Source organism: Pholcus phalangioides, unplaced genomic scaffold, assembly GCF_987345545.1.
Source record: "Pholcus phalangioides strain wild (caught in Gottingen) unplaced genomic scaffold, Ppha-v1.0 ptg000020l_1, whole genome shotgun sequence".
Lineage (NCBI taxonomy): Eukaryota > Metazoa > Arthropoda > Arachnida > Araneae > Pholcidae > Pholcus > Pholcus phalangioides.
The window spans coordinates 665,084-690,414 of record NW_028301613.1 but is presented as its reverse complement, the minus strand read 5'-3'; the positions used below and the strand labels follow the sequence as shown (position 1 = coordinate 690,414).

The following is a 25,331-nucleotide window of genomic DNA, read 5'->3' as shown; positions in this document are numbered from 1 at the left end:
CTGGGTGCTCGCGAGCAACGGATTGAAGATGCCTGCCCTAAGCCAGCACCTTCTATATCGGAAAGCCTCCGCGCGAAGCTTCTACTTCACTGAAGTCGTCCATTTCACCTGTAGCCGTTGGATATAGCAGTCCGACGTACGCGAAATCTTTACCTTTTCTTTTCATTATATCCAGCGGTGAAATGGATCCTTCAGTGACGTCACGAGCTTCGCGCGGAGGCCTTCCGCTATAGGAGGTGCCTAAGCACGTGCTTAATGGTAAAATCCGGCCCTGGATATTTGATATCCATATTTTTATGGGTATAATTTTTGGCAATTTTCCTGTTGTGGCATTATGTGTATAGTGGTTGATGTGTATTAACAGTTGACGTGTGAAGCGCATGGGGGGCGTTGAAATGATCATATTAAGAGGTGAACTTTAACATTGTCTCTATGGGAGAAATTTTGGTGGCGGAGGATTTTGTCCGCTTTTTAGGTGCTGAAATTCACTATAAAAAAACGTTTTGTCGTGGATTACTTTCATAGAGCTTGAAAAATGCAACCAAATATGCATATCGGTTGCATTCGAGTAAATGTAGGCTTATTGGTTGCATTTTTCGAAGGGTTTTTTTTTTAAAAAGATCTTAGTTTTGCGGACCGGCAGAAAGGTTATGGGAAATCAATTTGCGGACCAAACAAATATGCAAAATAATGTATGGATTAGAAAAAAAGTAAAAAGGGACAGATCAGCAATTATTGGCGGACCGAAAAAAATGGGAAAAAATATTTTTGCGGACCGTCGAAAGATTAATATTGGAAATAATTTGCGGATCAGAGTAAAAAAGTAATCGAGAACAGGAGAAATTTTTACGGACCATCAAAAAATAATTAGGAGTGGGGGAAATATTTTGCGGACAGGCAGGCGCCATTAAAATAGGTGTAGGAGAAATAATTTGTGGGCCGGCAACAAAAAGTGGGGAATATTTTGTGACCCGCGAAAGGTGTAGTGAATCTCGCTTAGCACAACTTATTTTCTTGGTCCCAACTTTTATTAATACTCATCAAGACTTCCCGTTCAAAGCTTTTTTTTCGCTTACAACGTTTTTTCCCCCCATGAGGATTTCTTTTTTTTAAACGTTATAAGCGGGATCCATTGTATATAGGAAATATTATTTGCAAACCAGCTGACGGCACAAAAAGACAGTAATTTATATCTTTAATCAGCTTTCTTGAGCGCTGCATATGCCCATCAAACGAAGAGCACCCATTCCGGCAATTTTGATATAGGTATGCCCAGTGCTGTAACTCGGCAGGTGCAATAGGTGCACCCGCACAGGGCCCACTCGGAAGGGGGGGGGGACAGGAATGGGCCTAAATGCAAATTCTTGCACAGGAATGGCTAGTTACTGGGTATGTCTGAAATCTGCAAAATTGTAATCATTGAATGAAATTTTTGCAGGGTGCTTAGTCGAAACGTTCATCAAGTGCTCGCTAGCACGAAACGCGCACGAGCACTGAGCACTCTTGAGGCTTCGAGGAGCACCATGGTGCTCGCGAGTAACAGGTTGAAGATGGCTCCCTTACATCATGTAACGTCTGCAGAGTTTAAGCTGAATTTTTCGTAGACCTGCAGAAAGTTCCGGTTCACGAAAATTTCGTCCCTGACATTCCGCTTCCGCCTGTCCTGACCGTGTGAGTGATCAAGTGGGTGACGGTGTGACCATATGAGTGATTTAATGAGCGATTGAGAGACTATGACTGACCAAGTGAAGGGGCGAGTGACCGAACCAGTGAGTGGATGACTATGAATAAGTAATAGTATGTGACCTCATGAGAGACCAAGTGAGTGTTGTCACTCACTTGATAAAGAAAATAATCGCTCTCTTGTCACTTTCACTAACTTTATCACTCACTTGGTCATTCACTTGATCATTCATTTTACCATTAAGAGTCAGTCACACTTACTATACAATCACTCACACGGCCACTCGCAGTCACTCTTAAAGTAAGGGAATGTGGAATGAGAGGGGCGAAATTTCCGGGGGGGGGGGAGGTTAAAATGTATCGGAACGAAATCTTCGTATCCCGTGAGTTCCTGGTGCAGGTCTGCGGATTAGCGGCTGAAGAACACCGATTTAAAAGTCATTCCATAAGGCAGCGTTTCTCAACCCATGGTCTGCGGACCTGACGTGGTCCACGATGATGGCATAGGTGGTCCGCAGGCAGACGATAAAACATTCACTCGTTGCAATTGATGTCAGTAGTATCCATATGGTTCAATCAAATGATAAAATTATACCTTCATACGAGGAGAATGCAGGAAATTGCTATCTTAAATGCGGGGCGACACTAAATTTTTAGAAAAATTGCAATTGTGTGTGTGTGTTTCGAGTGCAATTTGCTAATTATTGCTAGAATTGCTTAAGGGTGTGGAAATAAAGGGCTGCTACAAATCGCGGTTATCTACTACTCTTATACCCAACATAAATGTACAGTAGAACCTCACGAAAAAATATCCAAATGATTTGATGACCATATTTCATTGAGGGAAAAATACGGTAAACTGGGATCTTAAATCCGTATAATACGGAAAAATGCCAATTGCCATCAAAAAATATGTGCCAAAATTAAGCCCAATCACCGATCTTAATATTGCTGAAAGATTGCGTGAAAAATAAAGTTCAAACCTGGCAAAAAAAATGAGATGAATATTTATAATTTTTGCCATAATTATCAATAATATAACAATTAACATAATTTATATAATGAAAATGTGTGTATTATGATTTTAGTAAGAAATACAAATTCAAATATCGCAGTAGAAAACGGGACAAATGCATAAATAAAATGGGAACAACGAAAATTACAGGTATGTGTCCCGTAATACGGGACACGAGTGGTCCGTCAAATTATTTCAAGCATTTTTACTGGTTCTCGTTTTCGGAAAGGTTGAGAAACGCTACCTTTTATATAAGGTATTTATTTCGATAAGCAAAGCTACGGGAATTTTGTCTGTTTAGTGCAGAAGTCTTCAACCTTTTTTTAGTCACGAGCACTGCGTGTATTACCCATCATCGAAAGAAGAGCACCGTCACAGAGCAAGTTTGACATACCAAAGCATGAAATCAGGATGATTTCGATCCTTCAATACAGTTTGTACAAGGTGTTTACTCGAGACGTTGATCAAGTTGCTTGCGAGCATGAAATCGGACACGAGCGTCGAGCATTCTAGACGCTTCAGGAGGGGGGGGGGGGAGCACCGTGGTGTTTGCGAGCAACCGGTTGAAGATGCCTTTGGCTGTACTACCTACTGTTTATCGGGAATCCGATCCGTATCGATTATGACAATCTTATATATAAATGTGAAACAAAGCTGCATTAAAAGTAACTTTGAAGCGGCTTTGATGTGGAAAATACGTATGTTCTTTATACAAATCTGCAATTTTAGGCCGATCGTCGCCAAATTTTGCACATATACCAAACAGGACCGAGATTTGAACCGTAGGCTACTTTGAAAAGTTCGTCAGAGCTCGGCAAATGCCCGAATGGGCGAAAAACCGTCGGGCGATAGTGGTTCCCGGGCCCCCAACAATCACTTTCGAGATGTTTACTTCGGTTACCGTGGTTCCCTAACGGTGCGTCTAAGACATGTATATGCCTTTACAACGGGTTGTCACGTCTTTGATGCTGCCATTATTATACATAGTAGTTCATTCCTTTATAATGATTTGTCACTTTTTCAATCCTCTCGGTAATTGAAGAAAGAAGTGCCGGGTATTTTCACTAGTATCAGTATGGAAGGGAATTTTTTTGTACTATCGACGTTTCCCCCGTCGAAAACAAGGATCGTATTTCTCCGAATATTCGGAGGAAGATACGGATAGGGGAGACCGACTCCTTATATAAGCATCGGATGATCGTATTTTCTGCTCGCGATGGCGCCGGTTGTAAGTGAAAAATGTTTCTTTGACTTGAAAATTTATTACGATGACGTCAAGGGGTGTTTTTCCTTGAAAGAAAACTATGCAATTTCGTGCTATGTGTACTAAAAAACGGGACAGTGTAAGTAACGAAAGTTAAGCGATGGAAGTTCGTTTGCCGACAAAAGTTTTTGAAACATTAGTGACCGTTTGATTGGATTCATTGGCGTACGCAGAGAGGATTTTTTTGGAGTTCTAACCCCCTCACCCCGAGCCAAGATTGTAGTGTTATTTTGCAGGAAGTAACGTAAACCCCCCACCTCAGAAGGGAAAAAACACCCCCTCCCGGAGAAAATTCTGCGTACGCCTATGATTGGATTCAAACAGAGATCTACTCATACAGTGAAAGCTCGCTACAACGATATATCCCTCTACAACTGTGTTTTTTCGAGTCTTGTTTGAAAATGAATATACTCTCTGCCTCTCGATATAACGATAATCTCTCTGAAACAATATTTTTGTTTTTCCACATGTTTTTTCCGCAGAGGATGAATATGGAGATTTCATTGTATATTTCTCGATGATATAATTATATTATCCGAAAATTATATGTTTATAAAAAAAAATAAATGAAGCAAAGTAATAACTAGAGACCGGATTATATGCAAAAGCATTTGCATATTTTGGCCTTTTTTAGCATTAATGCATATAAATGCATAAAATCAAAGAATTTGCAGTATAAGTGCATATTTTTGAAGGTTCATTTAAGCCCACTCAATTTCTTTTTATAATTTTCCAAATAAATATTGTTCATAATACTTTCATAACATCGGTTTTTTTCCTCGCAGGTGAATTAATACATATTTATTAAGTATTTTTACGAATGCTGAGTGTTTTATTGTAAAGGGGCTATTTCTAGAGATATGTCAAAGTGTTACATTTTTTTTTTAGAAATAGTGTCGAAATTCTTTTGTTGCTGGTATTTTCGTTATTGCGCAGCTACAACGGACCGAAAATTAAAAAAATGCCCGAAAGTTATTTGCATATGCGGTATATATTTATGAGGGGATATTTTTTTTGTAAATACATATGCACGAAGAAATAGAAAAAAATGCATTTTCTGTGCACATCTGTTTTTGTTTTTTTTTGCATGGTAGTTTTTTTAATGCATATTTTCTCATTTTTTCAAGATTTTTAGTAGATAGTCTAGGGCAGTGTTTCTTAACTACTGGGCCGCGAGTAATTAGCCGTTTCAATTTTTCTCATTCATTTTCCGTTGGTCGCGTGTTTGACTTGAGCCTTCGACTCACAAAAATGAATAAAACCGGGCCGCGGACTTGAGGGGGTTTAATGATATTTTGGGCTTTTCAGCGCATATTTTGGCATCTTAAGTGCTTGAGTGCACATTTTTGCATTTATAAGTCCATATTTGGATATTTTTAGAGCATATTTTGCCACTTTTTTAATGCATATAATCCGGGCTCTAGTAATAACCAACCCACATCTATCAAAATAGGCAATTAAGGACAATAATACATTTACAATACAATAATACATTTTTATACATAGAAATGTCCTGGGCGTGGTAGCCCACAACGATAAGATACTCGCTTAAAGTACCAAAGGATGTGCAGAGGTGTCGCGAGTTCGATACCCGGTTCGTCCTTGTCAGAAAACTTTCCTGACACAGGGGTACAACAGAAACGGTGACATGACCACAGAAAAAATTGCTACCGCAGGTAGTCCCCCCATCGAGGGGTCAGCGCACCAACCCCTGGACGAGTATAAAAAACAAGCCTGCCGTTCGGAATCGGCAATAAATTGTAGGTCCCAGTCTAATTAGCCCTCGTGCGCAGAAAATGACCATGGTGCGACAAAAACGATAGAAATGTCCTCTCCACTTGCTAATACAAGATTCATTGAAAGACTGGTTATTTGTGGAGGAGTGTATGTGTGTGTGAAGATTACAAGGAAAAAATTAGAATATTCTGTATCTGCTTCCACATGACTTTTAGATGGTAGAGCACTCGTCCGGGGTTCGAGTCCCCGTGGGGGTAGAGATGAATTTTCTTCCTTGTAATCTATCTTCATCTCCACAAATAACCAGTCTTTCAATGAATCTCGCAATACATTTTTATTCCAATGTGATTTTGGTAGTTCCCTTATGAACTGAAGTACGGCTTTAAAGAACTTCGATAGATTAATTATAATGCTGAAAAATATCCTCGCGTGAATAATATTTATACACGCTGAAAAAAATATATTTAATTATAAAAATAAAACTTTTCAGGCACTCCTGTCTTCTATCTTCCCCCATTAAATCAAAAAATGACTTTGCGTTGCCACCGTCGCTGAACAAAAAATTCAGTAAATGTATAGTAGCATTGGCGTACGCAATGTGGGGGGGGGTGTTTGGGGTTCTAGCCCCTCCCATCTAGCCGAGATTAGTGTTATTTTGCAGGAAAAACGTGTGAAACCCCCCCCCCTCCCTCCCAAGATAAAAATTCTGCATACGCCTATGTATAGTAGTAGTTGTGTATATACACCCCAAAGCAGAATGTGCCAAAATCTGCGACACACGTCGCAGAACAATTAGCGCTACTGCAGAACAATTTGGAAGAATTTCAAGAAAAAGTGCAAAAAAACGCTATTACATGTTTGGGGATTTTTACCGCAGAACATTTCCAGTCAGATGAAGGCTCGTCGCTGAACAGTGCTAAACATTCTGCTTTGGGGTGTATATATGGCAAGCTTAATTTTGAAGCGATTTCTTTTATAGTACAAGTTTTTATATATTCCAGAAGCCTTCCTTTAAATGCGAGGGTATCTCGCATTTAAAGTAATACTTTACTGTATCGGTTGCAGCCGTGGGGGAAAGTAACAAAACGGGTCACCCGAATTTGTGATTGGAAGTATGTTGAAAGTATAGAGTGGGGTGGACTGTTTTTTGTGTATGAATGGGGGGAGGAGTTGGATTTTTTTTTTTTGTACCGCAGATTCAGTAGATAAACAGCTTACCTGTTTTTGAACTCTGTCTGAATTCTTCAAACACAATGTAAATAACACTTCTTGTGAATGGATGGATTTTCTTATCAGTCTGTGTTTGCTGTGGACACGTTTAGAAAATGAATGGAATGTTCTCTTCTTATCAGTTGGTAGGAGAGAGTAGCCTGCTGTGTGATCCTTGTTCGTAGAAAAACCCTACCTATTGTAACGTCCACTTTCCACACGACAATAAAAAGATGATACGTATTATCGGATTTTGTGCACAAGGTTTCTAGAATGTCTGAAATACAGTAATTCGACGGGGGCCACTAATTTGAAGCACGAGTGGCGTGTGACCGCATGTCCCGCGTTTTACGGGAGGATCTTGTGTTTTCACGTGATTTTTTTTTTTGGCCGTTCCGACTTTTACGAAAATTGTTCCGTTTTTTTTTCAACGGAGCTTATCTGAATTTGCAATCTTCTCAATGGAGTGAAGATAATTCTCGTACTTAATAGTTGGTAATATGATAATTTATGGCTATAATTTATAAGTTTTCATCTCGTGTTCGATATCTTTTCAGTTGCCCCTTTCGTTTCCCACTCATTGGTAATTTTTAGCTACGATTGGCAATTTTACCGACGAGAATTTTCCAGGTGGGGCCTCAGAAAAGTCACTTGGACCGGGGAACCCCCCCCCCACGAGGTTCTTAAGACGGCCCTGTCTTCAACCCGTTCCTCGCGAGCACCGCGGTGCTCTATGCCCGCGTCCGATTTTGTGCTCGCGAGCACTTAACCAAGGTCCGGTAAACACCTTGTACAAATTGCATTCGAGGATTAAAATCATCCTGATTTTTCATGCCGAACTTGCTTTACGGGTGCTCTTCTGATGACTGGTAAAGGCAGTGCTCGCGACTAGGAAAAAAGCCGCTGGGGTCTAAACCAGTTTCCCAAGCGTTTTGTTCCATCGGCTCCCCCCCCCCCCCCCCCCGCGACTCATAATTGTCGCCTGGCAGTCCATTGGTTAGGGAGCTAGCTTTTGACTGCGCAGGTCTGGGTTCGAATCCCGGTTCGGGCATGGATGTCTACTAAGAAATTCCCTGGACAGGTCGTAAAGATTTCTTGGTAATACGTGAGATGATCACACATACAGGGTGGGCAAAAAGTCCATAGAAACTTTAACCTTAAACCGGAGAAATATAACCGAAGTAAAAAAACGGTTTGTGTGTGTAGGGGGGATTTAGTATCGCTAGGTCACGGGATTTTTTTTAATACACGGTAAAACAAACAAAAAAGCAGCCGATAGGTGGTGCTGGTACGAGCGACTTCGGTGGAAATATGCAAATGAGACGGCTGTAAGAACTCGCGCGCTCCTAATCCACAACCAGTTCACCGTTATACACCTGCTGCCGCTGCTGGATTTGTGACTCCACTGCGATGTGTCATCCCCTGTGGTGATGGTCACGTGGAATACATACACCGCTGTAATAAGCGATTTGGAGGCATTCTGTTCTTTATTTGCGCGTGTTTTCTTTGACTTGTGTACGTCAGCGTCACCTATCGGCTGTTATTTTTTTTTTTTGGTCAGGGGCTCCACAGCCGCTGGAGGAAAATAACCAAATACCAGTAAATTTTTGAAAAAGAAATTACTACTATTTTTGAATAATAAAAATAAGTCTAACTTTGATGAATGAATAAAAATAGGCCTGTGGGGCTCCACCATAGAAATTATATACTGGAAAGGGCTCCGTGGGTCAAAAATGGTTGAGAACCGCTGGACTAGGGCATAATTGAAAACAAAGCGACGTTACAGAATAGCTTTTATCGAAGGCTTGTTTTTATCTGATGCCATGACTGTCAGAGTTTTGGAAGCGGTACAACATAAGGGACGCCATTATTCAGTGTCGCCACTGCCTGGGCTGACCTTATATTGAAGTTTATATTGATCGTTTTATGCGTGTGTGTAAAATCAAGTACAATGTGTGCATGCGACGGCATCACATGCCATCACACCAACTGTGCAAGCGGTGTGCCGCTGTATAATGAAGGCAGGATTGAGGCGTTCGCCACGGAGCCTCTACACTCGTACACGCTTGTCATCATGAATCTCGATTTGTTGCCGAAGACGACCTGGTTCCTTCGATTGCTGTCCAATCCCGTCGAGCTCGACACTTCACTTTTAAAGAACTATATTTTCATTTTTGTCCCACGCCCTCAGTGAAATCACGTTACTGTGGACATCTGTATTAAGAGAATTCTGTTATGCGTCTATTCGGGTATCCGTCAGAGCCCTGGTCCTGACGGTGACGGTTAACCGGAATTCAACCGCAGTTTATACTTTTCCTTGTTATGAATTCGGACGTTGAATGTTTTGTGTTAAAAACATACAGGGTGGGCAAAAAGTCCGTAGAGACTTTTAAAATTTCATAAAAACTTGAAAAATAACCGAAATAAAAAACGGTTTGCAGGGTGACCATCGCTAGGTCATGAAGACGGGGGGGGGGCGCCTCAAAACACGGCCGATAGGTGGCGCTGACGTACACAAGCCAAAGAAAAGATGCGCAAATAACGAACAGAATGCTTCCAAATCGTTTATTACAGCATTATGGGTTCCACGTGACCCACCACCACAGGGGAATAACGCATTGCAGGCGAGTCACAAATCCAGCAACGGAAGAGTGCAGCAGGTCCGCATACACGGTTTACAACGGTGAACTGGTTGTGATTAGGAGCGCAAGTTCTTACAGCCGTCTCATTTGCGCATTTCCACCGAAGTCGCTCGTACCAGCGCCACCTATCGGCTGTTTCTTATTTTTTTTTCGCCCGTCGTAAAGAATTCCCGTAACCTAGCAATGCTAACCTTGCAAACCATTTTTTTTATTTCGGTTTTAATTCATTTTTAAAGTTTCTACGGACTTTTTGCCCGCCCTGTATTTTTCTAATAATCATGTCGAATGTGAAGTCTTCTCTTTTAGTTGCGTCCTGGTCAGAGTGCAACATACGCAGTGTTTCCCTCTCACCTTCTTTCGAACAATGCAAGAGCTGCCTCCGTATCAGAGTGAGCTCCATCTCTGAATCACTTCTTAGGACGGTATAAAAATGTTTGATAAAGAAAATTCTCTTGTAAAATTTGAAAAATGTAACGAACAAGCACATGTGTTACATTCGAGCGAACTCAACTCAGCCGCCTATTGGTTGTCTTTTTCAAGTTTTATAAACGAACTTTTATCAAACTTTTACAGTGTAATGCCGGCCTTAAACGCGTTCAGATCACTATCGGATTCTTCTCTTTGTAGACCTCTGTAAGGCTCTTCAAGGCTCAATTGGAATTTCTCCAATTCCTCTTGGCTCTTCAAAAACGAGGACAATGAACTTTTTGTTCATTGTTTTAAGAACACTTCAATTTTGAAAGCTATAGAGAGCGCTTTGCTCTTGGACATTCTGAAAATTTACTAGCTCGCGATAACGCCACCCCAACCAACGTCTTATATAAAATTTGAAAAAAAATCCAACCAATAAGCATATCGGTTATAATCGAGGAAATGCAACTGATGATTTAATAGGTTGCCTTTTTCAAGTTTTGTATACGAACTTTTATCAAACTTTTGTAGTTTGATTACATTATAAAAGTCCCTAGTTATAAAACTTGAAAAAGGAAACCAATAAGGGCATCTTTTGCATTTGCTCGAATGTAACCGATAACCTTATTGGTGAACTTTTCCAAGTTTTTTTTATAAATGAACCTTTATGAAACTTTTATAGTGAAATCCCGGCCTGAGACCTGTGGGGGTGCTCGAATCGAGTTTTACGTAAGAAACTGAATCAATTCTGGGCTGCTCTGACGCGGGATAAAAAAAATACTGTGAGGGGAGCACTCGGAGCACCCCGGCTCTGACGCCAGTGATGCCAAAGGCGTTTGGAGAGTATAACCTTTCTCATCTTTCTCTTGTAAGACTTACTTCAAGCGTAAGATAGCACTCAATGCAGAACAGTTAAAAAAAAACCAATAGAATGTCTTCCACAAAAGAAGGGGGGTGGGTAAGAAGAGATTAAGTTTTTCAGATGCAACTAAGCATTTTAGAAAAGTAAATTTTGAGATAAGACGACTTGGGCCGGGATTTTACACTATAAAGGTTTAATAAAAGTACTTTTATAAAATTTGAAAAGTGCCACCGATAAGATTATTGGTTACATTCTAAAAAAATGCAACCGATGGTATTTTTGGTAGCGTTTTTCAAGTTTTATGAAAGGACTTTTATCAAACTTTTATAGTGTAATCCCGGCCTGAGATAAGAATACAAAAAAATTCTCGGAAATCCTTGTTTGAAAATTCGTTTTAGGCGTAGCTGATATTGATGTTCGTTATATAAGCAGTCAACGTAATACAGATAAGCAATAATACGAAATTAACGGGAAAAACTTCGTTATAAGAGTGACAACTCGTAATATCCGTGTTCATTATAACCGGGTGCGACCGTAACAATAAGAGTATGAATAGATCAATGGTTTCTCCACCCACCAATTCTTTGTGTTGTAAGTCTATGTTCTCTATCACATAAAGATAATATACCACGCTCTCTCTAAGAAACAGCGATTTCTCAACCGGTGCTCCGCGGAGCCCTTGGGGGCACCTTCCAGGGGTTCCGCTGAGACTCGAGAAAAATAAAATGGATCAGTGGATTTGATAGAGATAAGTATATAAGAGGTGTGTCTACAAGAGGTTCTCTGCTATAAAAATTATGTACAAAAAAAAAATGGGGGGGGGGGGGGGCTCCTCGAGTCGAACAGTGCTCCGCCATAGAAATTATATGCTGAAAAGGGCCCCGCGAGTCAAAAAAGGTTGAGAACCGCTGCTCTAAAATATTAAAATGTTCAAAAATTAACGGAAATAGCTATTGGGTCACACAGGCCTGCCCGTCTTCCTAGTGGGCCTTTTTTGGCCCTCATTTTTTTCCCTTCCAATTTTGTCACTTGCATCCCTTTGCTTCTGACACCCCCCTCCCCCTCCTCTTAATACTGTGTATAATGTTTATGGCTTCCTGGAATTCTAAGTCTGGTGACTGGGGGGAAGGGAAGATGAATCTATGGGCTTAAAAATCATTGTCCAGCGGGTAGGTCCATCGTTTTCAGGTGTTGTGGGTCGGTCCATTGCATCAACAGCCGCCGACAGGTCGATCGCCAAAAAAACCCTTCTTTTGCTTCATTTTTTTTCCTCCGCGACCGTCGAATCCAAAAATATAGCGCTTTAGGGCCTGTGCGACCCTCGGGTTTTTAACTGCGGTGAGGGCCATTGAAGTGATCCGAAACTGCTCGCAGGTCGCTTGAGTGATCCGTGACCCATAATCGTGCGGCGAATCACCTAGATGTTGTAAATGCGCAGCGGATTCTTTGAAAAAAGTCAGGGGGGTTCTTAACCCTTTTTCAGCCGCTATCCAAAATCTGCAACAAGATCAGCTTCGCGACTCACGTGACTTTGCTTTTCGAAATTATATAGTGAAAATAGTGACGCGATAAGTGCATTTATAACAGGACTGCAAGTGGATTTTTACGACTCGTCTCGGCAACCCCCCCCCCCCCGAGAATCAAGTTTGGGTCGTGATCCATAATCTCAAGAATCCCTGGCTGTCAGTGAATTTGTGCGGCCCATCTCGGAAGCCCCTGCTAATGTGGTTAGTGACCCATTGCTCAGGATTTTCATTTATTTTAATGGCTTTTTTCGAAGTCATTAAGCTTACCCCCCCCCCTCGCCTTCTCGAAGAAGCCAAGCTTAGTAGATTTGTACGGCCTAACTCGGAAGCCCCAACGAATGAAGATTGGGTCGTGATCCATATAGCTCAAGAATCCCTGGTTTTTAGTGGATTTCTACGACTCTTGGAATCACGTTTGAGTCGGGACCCCCCATAGCTTGGTGGTTAGTGGATTTAGAGTACGATCAATGGTCTTGGGAGAACCGGCTACCCAAGTTTGAGTTGCTACCCATGGGTTAAGAATCCCTGCTTTAAGTGATGTGGAACTGTGCCGCGGGTAATACAAATTATCTGTGAAATTGCACCGCGTCTCTTAAGTTATCTGAAAATGTACCACTCAGTTCATTTTTGTGAAAATCAGGTTTGAGATATCAGGCCACATCTGGTCCGTGGGCCATGTGTTGAGCACCGTACGTCGTAAGCCCCGCGAGCTGTCCTTACCGGCCTGTAACTTCCAAACCCTCTGCCCGGTATGAATTTAATAAACCCCCGCAGCTGAGGGCCCGTCTCATCACATACATCCAATATTAAAACGATCATGTCTTTGAGATACCAAAATCCATCGCGTAAATCTACAGCATCCCCACAATCGAGTTAAAGGGACCCTTCCCTTTTCCATTCTCTTGGGTGTTCCTCCGGAGTTCCCATGGTCCTGGGAAGAGGGCGGACCCGCATTCTTCCCCCCCCCCCCCAATGGCAGGCAATTGTTCCCTCAGGAGGAAGAAGAGCCCATTGCGTTTTAATTGCCCAACTCGTCCCATTCACTGTTGACACTTTTCCCACAGAACGGACAAACGGACAAAGCCCCGTCCCATCATCAATCGTTGCCACCTATCACAACAAAAAAAGTGGGGAGGACATTGATTTTTCCGGGAGAGTGGAAAGAAGTCTTTTTTTTTTTGTGACCGGGCTCGTGTCGTAAGGCCCTTTTTCATTTATTTTAATGGCTTTTTTCGAAGTCATTAAGCCTACCCCGTTGTCGAAAAAGCCACAATTTTCGATAATCCCCCCCCCCTCTTTTTAGATCGCCCTTCCGTTCCCACGGTGTGGGTGGTATATAGTCCCCCCCCCCCCACCGTCACTTTTAAAGTTGAAAAGAGGGATGCCTCCCCCCCCCAGGGGGTCCTGCATAAAAATCATGTGAAATCGCTTGGAGGGGGGGGGGGTTGACAAAAGAACCCACGGATGTGTGTTTGTGGTTATTCTGAAATGTGAATGTGGCTTTTTTTTCAATGTCACGTGATTTTGAGAGCTTATACATTTTTTCAAGAAACGTTGTAAGCGGGAAAAGCGCTTTAAACGGGAATTCTCGATAAGTATTAGTAAAAGTTGGGAGAGACCACGCGAAAATAAGTCGTACTAAGCGGAAAACGTTCCAGGTGGGTACGTTATGAGCGGGATCCACTGTATAATAGACTTTGCGTGCTGTAATCTCGGATGGAATCGGCGGAAAAAAAAGGCAAATAAAAGCATTATTTTATTTGCCTTTTTTTTTCCGCTGGTTTCTGGAATAATTCCGGTTTACAATCGATTCCGAGATAATTTTGCATTTCCATTAATTGTAAAATTATTTTTTCTATTTTTGGTTTGCAACTGATTATGGAATAATCCGTATTTCCGTTGAAATTCCGCATTACAATTGATTATGGAATAATTTTTTTGCATTTGGGGTCATTCAAGTATTACGCCAGCATCGGTCGAGGGAGGAGGAGGGTTCCGATTTGCTCACTTTCGGTGACGAGGGGAGGAGAAGGGGGTGTGGATGATGCTTATGGCATCATCTTGTACTCGGTGCTCCAAAAAACGAGATAAAACTTTCGCTACTTTGTGGCCACCTGAACTAACATTATCCCTGACCCTATTGATAAGTCCCGTACAGATGTAGGGCGCCTACAGAGCCACTTTGGTGATCTCTAAATGTTTTGCGGATCCAAGTGATCCACAAGTGTGTCGCGGATCACTTTAAGTAATGTGAGAATGCGCCGCGAGTAACTTCAGTGATGTAGAACCGCACTGGCGGGGGGGCCCGCTTAAGTGCCCTAAAACTGTGCCACGTGTCACTCAAAGGGAACCTCTAAATGTGCCACGGATCGCTCGTGTTCTGGAACTGCGTCGCGGGTCACTTAAGTGATCTGTGAATGCACCACGGGGTGTACTTGAGTGAACTGAAAATGAGCCACGGGCCGCTCAAGAGCTCTGGAATCGTGCCACGGGTCACTTGAGCGATCTGTAAAAATGTGCCGCGCTTAGTTCATTTTTACAAAATTAGGTTTGAGGTGACGTGCCACATCAGATAACCCCGAGGGCCACATTCGGTCCGCGGGCCAAGGGTATACCATATGAGGGTGAGTCGCAATGAACTTCTTAAAAATAAATTTTGAGTTCTTGGCTTTCAAATACACTGCTGGCCACCCAAATTGCAACACCAAGAAAGACAAGAGATATCGCAACAATATTTATTTTGTAGATAACATGTTGACCAAGCATCAAATGATTAAATTTATAGACTTCTGTGCAGTGTGGTTCCTGCCAAAATCAGTAGCCAGAGTAGCCGCCATTGTTGGAGATCACCGCTGCCACACGCCTCGGCAATGATTCAAAGAGACTTTGGATGTGTTCTTGGGGTACAGCAGACCAAGCAGCTTCCACGCGTTGCCAAAGTTGATCTGGTGTGGCAGCTGGGGATGTAATCTGGGTCAATCGTTGATCAACCATGGACCACATGTTTTCTATCGGCGAAAGATCCGGAGAGCGAGCTGGCCAGGGAAGCAATTCAATCTGGCGATTGACGAAGAACCTTTGGACAATGCCTGCCACGTGTGGTCGCGCATTATCCTGTTGAAATATGGCTGTGGGCAAGCCCTGAAGGTAAGGAAGGACAACTGGCTCCAACACCTCGGAGATGTAGCGCTGGCTTTCTAAAGTACCGGCAATGCGTACTAGAGGAGTGCGAGAGTGATATCCAATACCGCCCAATACCATAATACCCGGTGCAGGACCAGTGTAGCGGTGCATAACGCAGCTGTTCAGCAACCTCTCTCCACGGTGTCTACAGACTTGAATCCGACCATCGTGGTGTTGCAGACAGAAGCGTGACTCGTCAGTAAAGACAATTTCATTCCATTGTGCCGTCCACATCCTTCTTTCATCGCACCATTGGTGGCGGAGACGTCTGTGGTTCTACGTCAAGGGTAGAAGAAGCAATGGACGTCTTGCGGACAGACCACTCTGCTGTAAACGGCGTCGAATGGTACGCGCAGACACTGGATTATGCGGTACAGACTGAATGTGCTGTGCTATGGTTCGTGATGTGGCTGAGCGATCCGTCACTTCCATACGCACAATAAGCCTGTCATCACGTGAAGTGGTGCACTGAGGTGGATGCGATCGAACACGTCGGTTCGTCGTACCCTCCTGCATCCAACGATCACATATCCGCATTACAGTTGTTTGGTTTCGTCCAGCACGACTACCGATTTCCCTGAAAGATAATCCACAATCTCGGTAGGCCACTATCCCTCCTTTGTTGAACTCGGATACTTGATCAAAAGATGATCGCTGTTTTCTGCGAGGCATAATTGATCGTTTTTTTGAAAAAACCACAAGAAAAACACAATTTCCGTACTTCAAATCGTCGAAATCTCCAAGCCTTAAATAGCGCTTTGAAGTGGCGCCACAGGCGCGCGTGATGTACGTCTGCGCTGAAATTCTAATCATTTGCATATCTCACCTCCGCTAATGCATGTTGTAAATTTCATATTATTTGCATGCTTCCTTCAGGGTGTTGCATTTACGGTGGCCAGCAGTGTAGCACTGAAATTGATTAAAATGATATATAAAGGTATTTTCCTTGGGTATTTTGTATATATTTTTCATTAAACAAATTTTGATCGTCGGGGGGGGGGGGGGGGGCAGGGTGTACACGAGCCCCCCCCCCCTCCCGTGCCCCCTTCCCTCGCTTGCGTCTCTGATCCCACCAATATGAGGTAGGGTGCAGAAGTGACGAAATTTTGCTGACGGAGGCATGGGGGGTCCAAAATGGCTGAAAATTTGCTGACGTAATACTTGAACGGCCCCTTTCCGTTAATTCTGAAATGATTTCTTCTATTTTGGATTGCAATTGATTATGGAATAATATGCATTTCCGTTAGTTATGGAACGATTCGGTATTTCCATTAATTCTGCATTACGAGTGGGTTTCTTTGACGGGACTTCTTCAAGCGTGGGGCCCTGTATGTGGTCACATCTGTCAAACCTCTCCCCCCCCCCCCGAGGGCCACTTTGGTCAATTTAACCGAATACTAAATACGGATGTTTCATAAATAGCCATGGTTTTTTTGCACTACAAAAAATGAAATCAAAACAACAGACCCCTCCCCCCACATCCTGAAGCGGGGCCCCTACCAAACTTTCACGGGCAGGGCCGTCTCAAGAGTATCATGGGCCCCCGGACCAAGTGGCTTTTCGGAGGCCCTACCTGGTAAATCCTAGAAAATTTCAACCGGATCTCATTTTTGTGAGGCCCCCCTTCTTCTATTGAAATGCCCGGGTAGGGCCCATGCGTTAAGACGGCACTGTTCACGGGGCCCCTTTATGATGAATTTATAGTGTGAAAAAACAAATTATTAAAATCACCCCGGGTCCACCCCTTGCGGGGGCCATGCCCCACCGTCTGCTACTACCCCGCTTCATGTGAGCCATGACGTCAATTCCTGACCTATTGGGACAGTCATCGGTCAGCTATTTATATATACTGGCTATAATACCCGGCGCTGCCTGGGTTTTCTTCAATGAGGATTTTTTGATCACGTGATATGTCGCTCTTTCTTTGAGGGACCTACGAACCGTGTCCAAGCCAACCAATATTGCGACTTCCTGCGCGACTCATGAAACAAACAAATCTAAATTTAAAGAAACTTAAGTATCCGGAAGGGACAGAGCCCGGGTCGCATCTGGTTTGACAGGTATTTCGATTCCCCCCTACTTGACCTTCAAGTTATCCATCTGCCTGTTTTAGCTTCCAAAAATGCTTAGTTAAAGCTGTGGAATTTCTTCGATGTACTTTTATAATTAGTTTTATAAAACATGCTAAACTAGATGGATTTATGCAGTTGAATATCAAAAGACAATACGGAGACATTAATTTTCATGCTTGAGAAGATGTAAATAAAAAGTTGAAATCAATGTTATTGCCTGGATATCCAACTCAAAAGTAGGTCCGGGGCTAATTACTTCCTATTTAATCTCCTAGGCTTCGTATATCTCTAAGGCGAACTCAATATTTCAAAAATCCAGAATCAAATACAATTTTTAAAATTATTGATGTTGCGCGAAACCCCACCAAATTTCCGCATTCCTACAGTAAAATCGACAATTTCAACACTGATTTCTATGGTGATCATATTTTTCCTGACTCTCAAAGCGATGCTGATGATGATTATGACGTCTATTCAAAAAGCCTCATTATTGGGAGGATTGAAAATGTAGCAAACCATTATAAAGGCATAAAATGTTATACATATATACTGGCAGCATTAAAGAAGTGACAAACCATTGCCAAAGATGTGTAAAGGGATATACACACCTGAAATGCATTGCTGCGGAACCACGGTAACCAGACTTTCCGAAAGTGATTGTTGAGGCCCCAAAACCATTGTTGCCGAGAGTTTTTTTGCCCATTTCGGGCATTTGCTCTGCTGTGACGAACTTTTAAAGTAGCCTATCGTTCAAGTCGGGTCCCATTTGATATATATGCAAAATTTGATGACTATCTAAAATTGTAGATTTGTATAGAGAACACACACACAGAGAAAATCAATTTTATATACATGTGTATAGATTTAAAGCGGATCCCGCTTATAGCGTTTTTCAAAAAAATCATCGTGAAAAAACTTCGTAAGCGGGAAAAAAAACTTTAAATCTTAATGAGAATTTGTTAAAGTTGAGACCACGAAAATAACTCGTACTAAACGGGAAAACGTTGTAAGTGGGAACGTTATAAACGGGATCGACTGTATACATACAGCGCAGTCCTGAGCGGGACATATCATGTAAAGCGTGTGGAGAGAAACAAAAATATTTCTAGTCTTCCTCAGCTTCTGTAACACGGGCTGCGTTCATCTGAAGCAAAATCATTCAAACCTAACGCCATCCGTGTGTCAAAAAGTAAAGTTTATGCATGGCAGGCAACACCAACCTAACCCAAGATCACTCACTTGCGTCTAAATGGGGCTGGACGGGGAATTTCTGATGATTAACTAATACAGAAATTTGGAAAATTTTGAAAGACCAATTTTTCTCTTTCAGTGCTCAAAGTATCCAAGTTTTTACAGATTACGGCCTCTTAAAATCCACTAATAAACTTGAAAGTGTTACGGCAAGAGAAAATTTGGCTTAAAAAAAAGGCATTTTTAGCAAAACGGCGACAATAAAAAAAAGCCATCTATGGCATTTTGCCTGAACTTCCGGGCTCTTATAACCTTCATTGCCCCCGTCTAACCCCGATCTTGCTGTAACCCGCATGACTGTAAATAAAACCCATCGGTAGGGCTCGGATTTTTATGACCTAAAGAATCTTAAAAAAATATGCAAGCATTTAAGGCCTTAAAAAAAGCATAAAAGTATGACCTTAAAATTCGAAAATGACCTTGAAATCCAAAGTATGACCTTGAAGTTTTCCATATACTGAGGACATGGGGCGCGGTAGCCCAGGTCGATAACATACTCGCCTAAAGTACCAAAGGATGTTTAGAGGTGTCGCGAGTTCGATACCCGGTTCGTCCTTGTCAGAAAACTTTCCTGACAGAGATACAACAGAAACGGCGACATGACCACAGAAAAAATTGCTTCCGCATGGAGTCCCCCATCGAGGGGTTAGCGCACCAACTCCTCGATGAGTAAAAAAACGAGCCTGCCATTCGGAATCGGCAATAAATTGTAGATCCCGGTCTAATTAGCCCTCGTGTGCAGAAAATGACCGTGGTGCGACAAAAATGATCAAATGAACTCAGGCCATATACTAGAGGGGGCGGGTGGGGTGGGGGGCAACTGCCCCGGGCGGTGGAAATCTTAGTTGCCCCAAATGAAACTTGTACCCTTTACATGAATTTATAATGTGTGATCAAACCAATGAAGTGTCCTCGCACTCTCGTAAAGGTGGAACACTCTTGGTCTAACCACTACGCTACCTAAATCTTATAATTGAGTATTTGAGTCATATTTATTTTTGGAGCTGTGGACATTAGCTTGGGAAGCATGACGTTCTCATAAGCTGTAGAAACGGGTGGGGGGGGGGGGGGAGATGAAAATTCATTCCCCTATTGCAGGGGTGGCCAACCTCTTTCACGGGCCAACATAATAATCAGCTGTATCATCGCGGGCCGCATCAGCGGTGCAACTTCGGTGTATGAGCCGCTCCATTATTAATTGAATTAATAGGTTTGTTATTAAATTAATTTTCGTCACTAGAAATAAGGAGTTTGTCAATCAAGAGAAATCTGCTGCTGGAACCCCCGATACTTCAAATAATGATCACAAATTTAATTTTTTCACGGTACTTTTTTTAGCCTTGCCGCGGGCCGCACGAAATCACTTCACGGGGCAGTTGTGGGCCACCCCTGCCCTATAGGAAAAACACGTGAACAGATCATGTGAATGAGACCTCCTGCGCTTTAAATATGTACTTGAGTCGGGGCGGCTATCTTCTGAAAATGGTCGGCGGGGCCATAGCAAAGCGCCCGGAGAGCCACGGGTTGAAGACCCCCCCCCCCTTTGCTTTAAGCGCTTATTCATTTACCAACATGCGCTTTTGGATTAAATAAACATAATCTTAATTTCCGGTTTCATGACCAAAAGTTAATCGAGTTTGGGGGAAAAAATTAAAATTATCCCGATTGTGTGCGCTGTCGAGAGTGTCCGTTAACGGGGGAGAGTGGAATGTTTTCTTCCAGGTCCCTATTCTCCACGGGACGGGGGACCGGAAAAGTGTCCGTTAACGGGAGATCCCATTGTATATAAAATCGCCTCCCTCACAAAATTTCTAGTTACGGTCCTCCTTCTAGGACTATCGAAGTCCGGATTATACGCATTTGCATATTTTGGCCATTTTCAGCATTAATGCGTGTAAATGCATAAAACTAAAGAATTTCCAGTATAAGTGCATATTTTTGAAGGTTTATTTAAGCTCACTAATTTTTTTTTTTTTTTATAATTTTTCAAATAATTATTATTCATAATACAGTCAAACCTCGTTAGTGCGTCATCCGGTTAACACGTCACTCTGCTTACCGGATCACTTTTTAGAAGTCCCAATTGTCCTCGGCCAGGAATTGGCACAGCTATGGCTTACTCCGTTTAACGAGTCACTCCGCTTACTAAGTCATATTTTTGCTCTCTCAAGAGTGACTCATTAACGAGGTTTGACTGTATATGACATCCATATTTTTATGGGCATCTTTTTCTCAGCCACCTCGTTGGGCATTTCGCCTGTTGTGGCCTTTGTATTTGTATTTTCGTGATTGAGCAGCTGCAACGGACCGAAAATGCCTGAATTTAAAAAATATGTAGAAGTTATTTGCATATGCGGTGTATAGGCCCATAGGTATATTATATGAGGGGATATTTTTTTGTAAATACATATGCACGAAGAAATAGGTAAATTGCATTTTGGAAATACATCTGTTTTCTTAAGTGCATATTTTTAGAGCATATTTTACCACTTTTTTAGTGCATATAGTCCGGGCTCTACTTATAAGCTTCTGAGGTTGTATGTGTGTGGTAGCCGTTGTAATTATTTTCGTTCATGTTTCTTCCACAGGCGAGAAACCATTCAAATGCGAGTACGAAGGTTGCGACCGGAGGTTCGCCAACAGCTCCGACCGCAAGAAGCATTCGCACGTCCACACCAGCGACAAGCCCTACAACTGCAAGATCCGCGGCTGCGACAAGTCCTACACGCACCCGTCGTCGCTGCGCAAGCACATGAAGGTCCACGGCAAGTCGCCGCCGCCTCCCGGCACCACGCCGGGCACCAGCTCCAGCGGCTCGGGTTACGACAGCGACGCCGGGAACCCGGCGACGCCTCCTCAACCCCCGGCCAGCTCCGCCGACGGGCCGCCGAACGGCACTTCCAACGGACACGATCACCACCACCACCACCATAATCATCATACGAACCTACATAATCACCACAACCATCACCACCACCAGTCGCCGCAGTCGACGAACCTGAGCGAGTGGTACGTGTGCCAGTCGACGGCGGGGATGCCGACCCCGCCGAGCAACGAGCACTCGCCCGTCGGCGGTGCCACGACGACCGTCATACCGAACCTACACCCGCCGATATTCTGACACGAGTTTGAGGGGAAGGACCGCAATTTCTACGTGTAGAGCCGTGGCCCCCCCTCTCTTTTTTGAGGGGGAGGGGGTCGTCGTAACCCTCCCCCATTCGATAACGATGACCAAATTACACTCAAGTCAATACGTGCTAATAATTTTACCGTGTACATACACATTGTACATACGAAATACGCATTCGAGAGAGATACTAATAACTGTGTATAATTGTAGATATACAAAAAAATTGTCGTTTTTAACGTGTGGATGTATGGCGTAGGATCAATCTATCGCGTAGGACAGGCCAGGGGGGTGCGCGATCTCCGGCCCGCGATGCGAATGCGGCCACCCGCCGAGAGGATCTATCCTGCCCGCAAAACAGGGTTCCGATAGGAAAGTATCAATGCACACACAATATTCACCGAAATCATAGCTGGGAAAATTCACCAACAGTCAGTTCGACGTGAGCGAAAAAATGAGCAAATGCCAAATGAATCAGTGAGTGAAAAAAAATGAGCAAATGTCAAATGAGTCAGTGAGAGAAAAAAATGAGCAAATGTCAAATGAGTAAATGCCAAATGAGTCAGTGAGTGAGCGAATGAGTAAATGCCAAATGAGTCGGTGAGTGAAAAAAATGAGCAAATGTCAAATGAGTCAGTGAGTGAAAAAAAATGAGCAAATGTCAAATGAGTGAGTGAGCAAATCAGTGAGCGAATCCGGGGATGCCACGAATGAACAAATGAGTCAGTGAATGAGCAAATCAGTGAGCGAATCCGGGGATGCCACGAATGAACAAATGAGTCAGTGAATGAGCAAATGAGTCAGTGAGTGAGCAGAATGAGCCTGTGAGAGAGCGAATGAGCAAACGTTATTCACCAGGTCACTCACTCACCAACCACTCTTTCACTCACTCACTGTATCATTTACTCGCTCACTGACTCGTGTTGAACTGCTGCCGGTGAGTTTTCCGTGAATCAATACGCGCAACACGATAAAAGCCTGTACCAGTGATTCTTAACGAATGGGTCGCGACCTAAACATGGGTCGCGGTGGCTTCCGAGAAGGATCGTCCAAATCCACTTACGATCCTGGAGTTCTCGAGCGATGGGTCACGACCCAAACTTGATTCGCCAGGGCTGTAGAGATAGGACTGAAAGTGGATTTTTACGACCCATTATAAATGCTTATTGCTTACTCTTTATTTCCAAGAACAACCAGCCTAACGTGGGTCGCAAAGATGGTCTTGTTATTGATTTTGGGTCGTGGCCGAAAGGGTCAAGAACCCCTGGCTTACGTTGGCCATATCTCCTTCATAAAAACACGAGAAAACGGGATCCGTACGGGATATCATACGTATATTCAATCGACATTGGATTAAAATGGCAAAAAAAATTGCCAACGGCAAGTAAATTTTATAATTGCAGTCAAATTGTCAGCAGACAGAAAATTGCTAATTACAGCCAAATAAGTTGTCGACAGCTTGCCAAATTGTCGACGGCGAATGGAATTGCCAATTGCTGCCAAAAAAAAAAGATGGTTGGTTGTCAAAGGCGGGGGGAAATTGTCTCGAAAATCCTTATTCTTGATAGAATGAGATTCAAGTTGAAAATATGGGGTTAAAAACGGGACATTTTTTATGTAAAGGTTGGGACGGACGAAATCGCGAGAAAATGTCCCGTAAAGTACGAGTCATCATGTCCCGCGGGCTGAGAACGTTGCGCACCCCCTGGCGTAGGATCGTTCAACTAAAAAAAATCTCAAAATTTGTGTAAAAAAATTTTTAACGATGATTTTTTTTAAAATTTATTTAAACTTCATTTTTAAATTTTGTGAACTTTTTACTTTAAAGTACAAATTTTAGTTTTAGATGTAAATTTCGTATTAAACGAATTTTTCTTTTGGTTAAAGTTACAGCGCCATCTATGTGTTGAAAACCTAAAAATTTCGTCACGTTATTAAATTTAAATTCTATTTTTTTTTTTTTTTAAATTAAAAAAATTTTTTTTTTTTTTTGAAGTACAAATTTCTTCTTAGATGCGAATTGAATAATTTTTAATAATAGCGCCATCTATGTGTCGAAAACCTGAAATCTCCGATAAAAATTTGATCACGTGATTGGAATCGGCTGTTTTTATTCGTTAATGCCAAAGATGTTGATTTTTTCATGTACAAAAATAGAGAATTTGATTATTATATACACGAAAATGTGTCCTGATGTTATTTTTTCCTCCATTTTTTAAAAAAAAATTGTACAGGCGTTGTAATAAAATTGTGTTGATTTTTATTTAAGTTATGTGTGATCAGATATTTTAGTTTCTTTTACAATTCTAACCTCTATTTATGCTTTGCTACGGTCAGGGCGGGCCCTACCACTGGTCCACCAGAGTACATGTTTTAATCATTCACCGGGGGGACGCACGCAAGGGCCCCAGCCTGTATGGTGGTAGATGGCCCGTTTTAAGGGTCAGGCATTCCCTTAAAATTCTGGTTCTGGTATTTTAACCTGTGAGCGTGGAGCGTACACGTGTGTGTAGGCGGAGCCAGTAGAGAAACAGGCTTTATAAGCGCGCGTAAGTTAAGACACATTTCGTTCGCTAGCACACCTCGGCGAATTTCTTGCTGTTATTTTGCAGCAATCGGTTAATTTCAAATCGTAACAGTAAAAATGAGTAACCACCAACGTTTAGATGATGGAATGAGGTGGCGAATTTTGGGGAGGCTAGAAGCAGGCCAATCTCAAGTTCAGATTTGTAGACAGTTCAATTTAATGCCCAGCGTCGTGTGTAACTTATGGAAACAGTTCCAGGATACCGGATCAGCCTGGGCAAGGTCGTCCAAGAGCCACGACGGCCAGAGAAAATCGCCATTTGTCGATTATACCGAGGCGTAACAGGAGTGCTACAGCTTCTCAGCTCTCTCGTGACTTGTATGCAGCCACAGGAACCCGTGTATAAAGGGTGACTGTTTCCAAAAGACTTCGCGAGAGAGGGTTGTTTGCAAGAAGACCTGCTGTTTGCGTCCCGCTCACTTCTACGGACAGGAGAATTCGTTTATCATGGTGTATAGAGATTGGAGTATGGATCAATGGGTGACCGTTCTCTTCACTCATATGGAGAGAACCAGGGACCCACTACCTACCCTCCAATGTCCGCGAAATGACCATTATGGCGGAAGAGGTTTTTAATGGTCTGGGCAGGCATCATGTTGGATGGCCGCACATGTCTTTGAAAGAGGCACTGTGACTGGTGTGAGGTATAGGGATGAGGTCTTGGAGCCCTATGTTCGCCTTTTCAGGAGTGCAGTTGGCATTTTAATGGACGATAACGCGAGGCCACATAGAGCTCTTCAGCTCGACGATTTTCTAGAGAAA

The 25,331-nt window shown here is 42.7% G+C and overlaps 1 protein-coding gene across 1 annotated transcript in view; it reads left to right on the top strand.

Moving 5' to 3' along the window:
* Window positions 1–24,250, top strand: part of LOC149070701 (uncharacterized) — a 47,161-nt gene extending 22,911 nt beyond the window's left edge. Inside the window, exon 2 of the mRNA XM_089248630.1 lies at window positions 21,444–24,250. Within this exon, the coding sequence (XP_089104756.1) occupies window positions 21,444–21,976 (533 nt within the window). The 3' untranslated portion in view covers window positions 21,977–24,250. The remainder of the gene's footprint in view (window positions 1–21,443) is intronic.
* The last annotated feature ends 1,081 nt before the right edge of the window (window positions 24,251–25,331 follow it).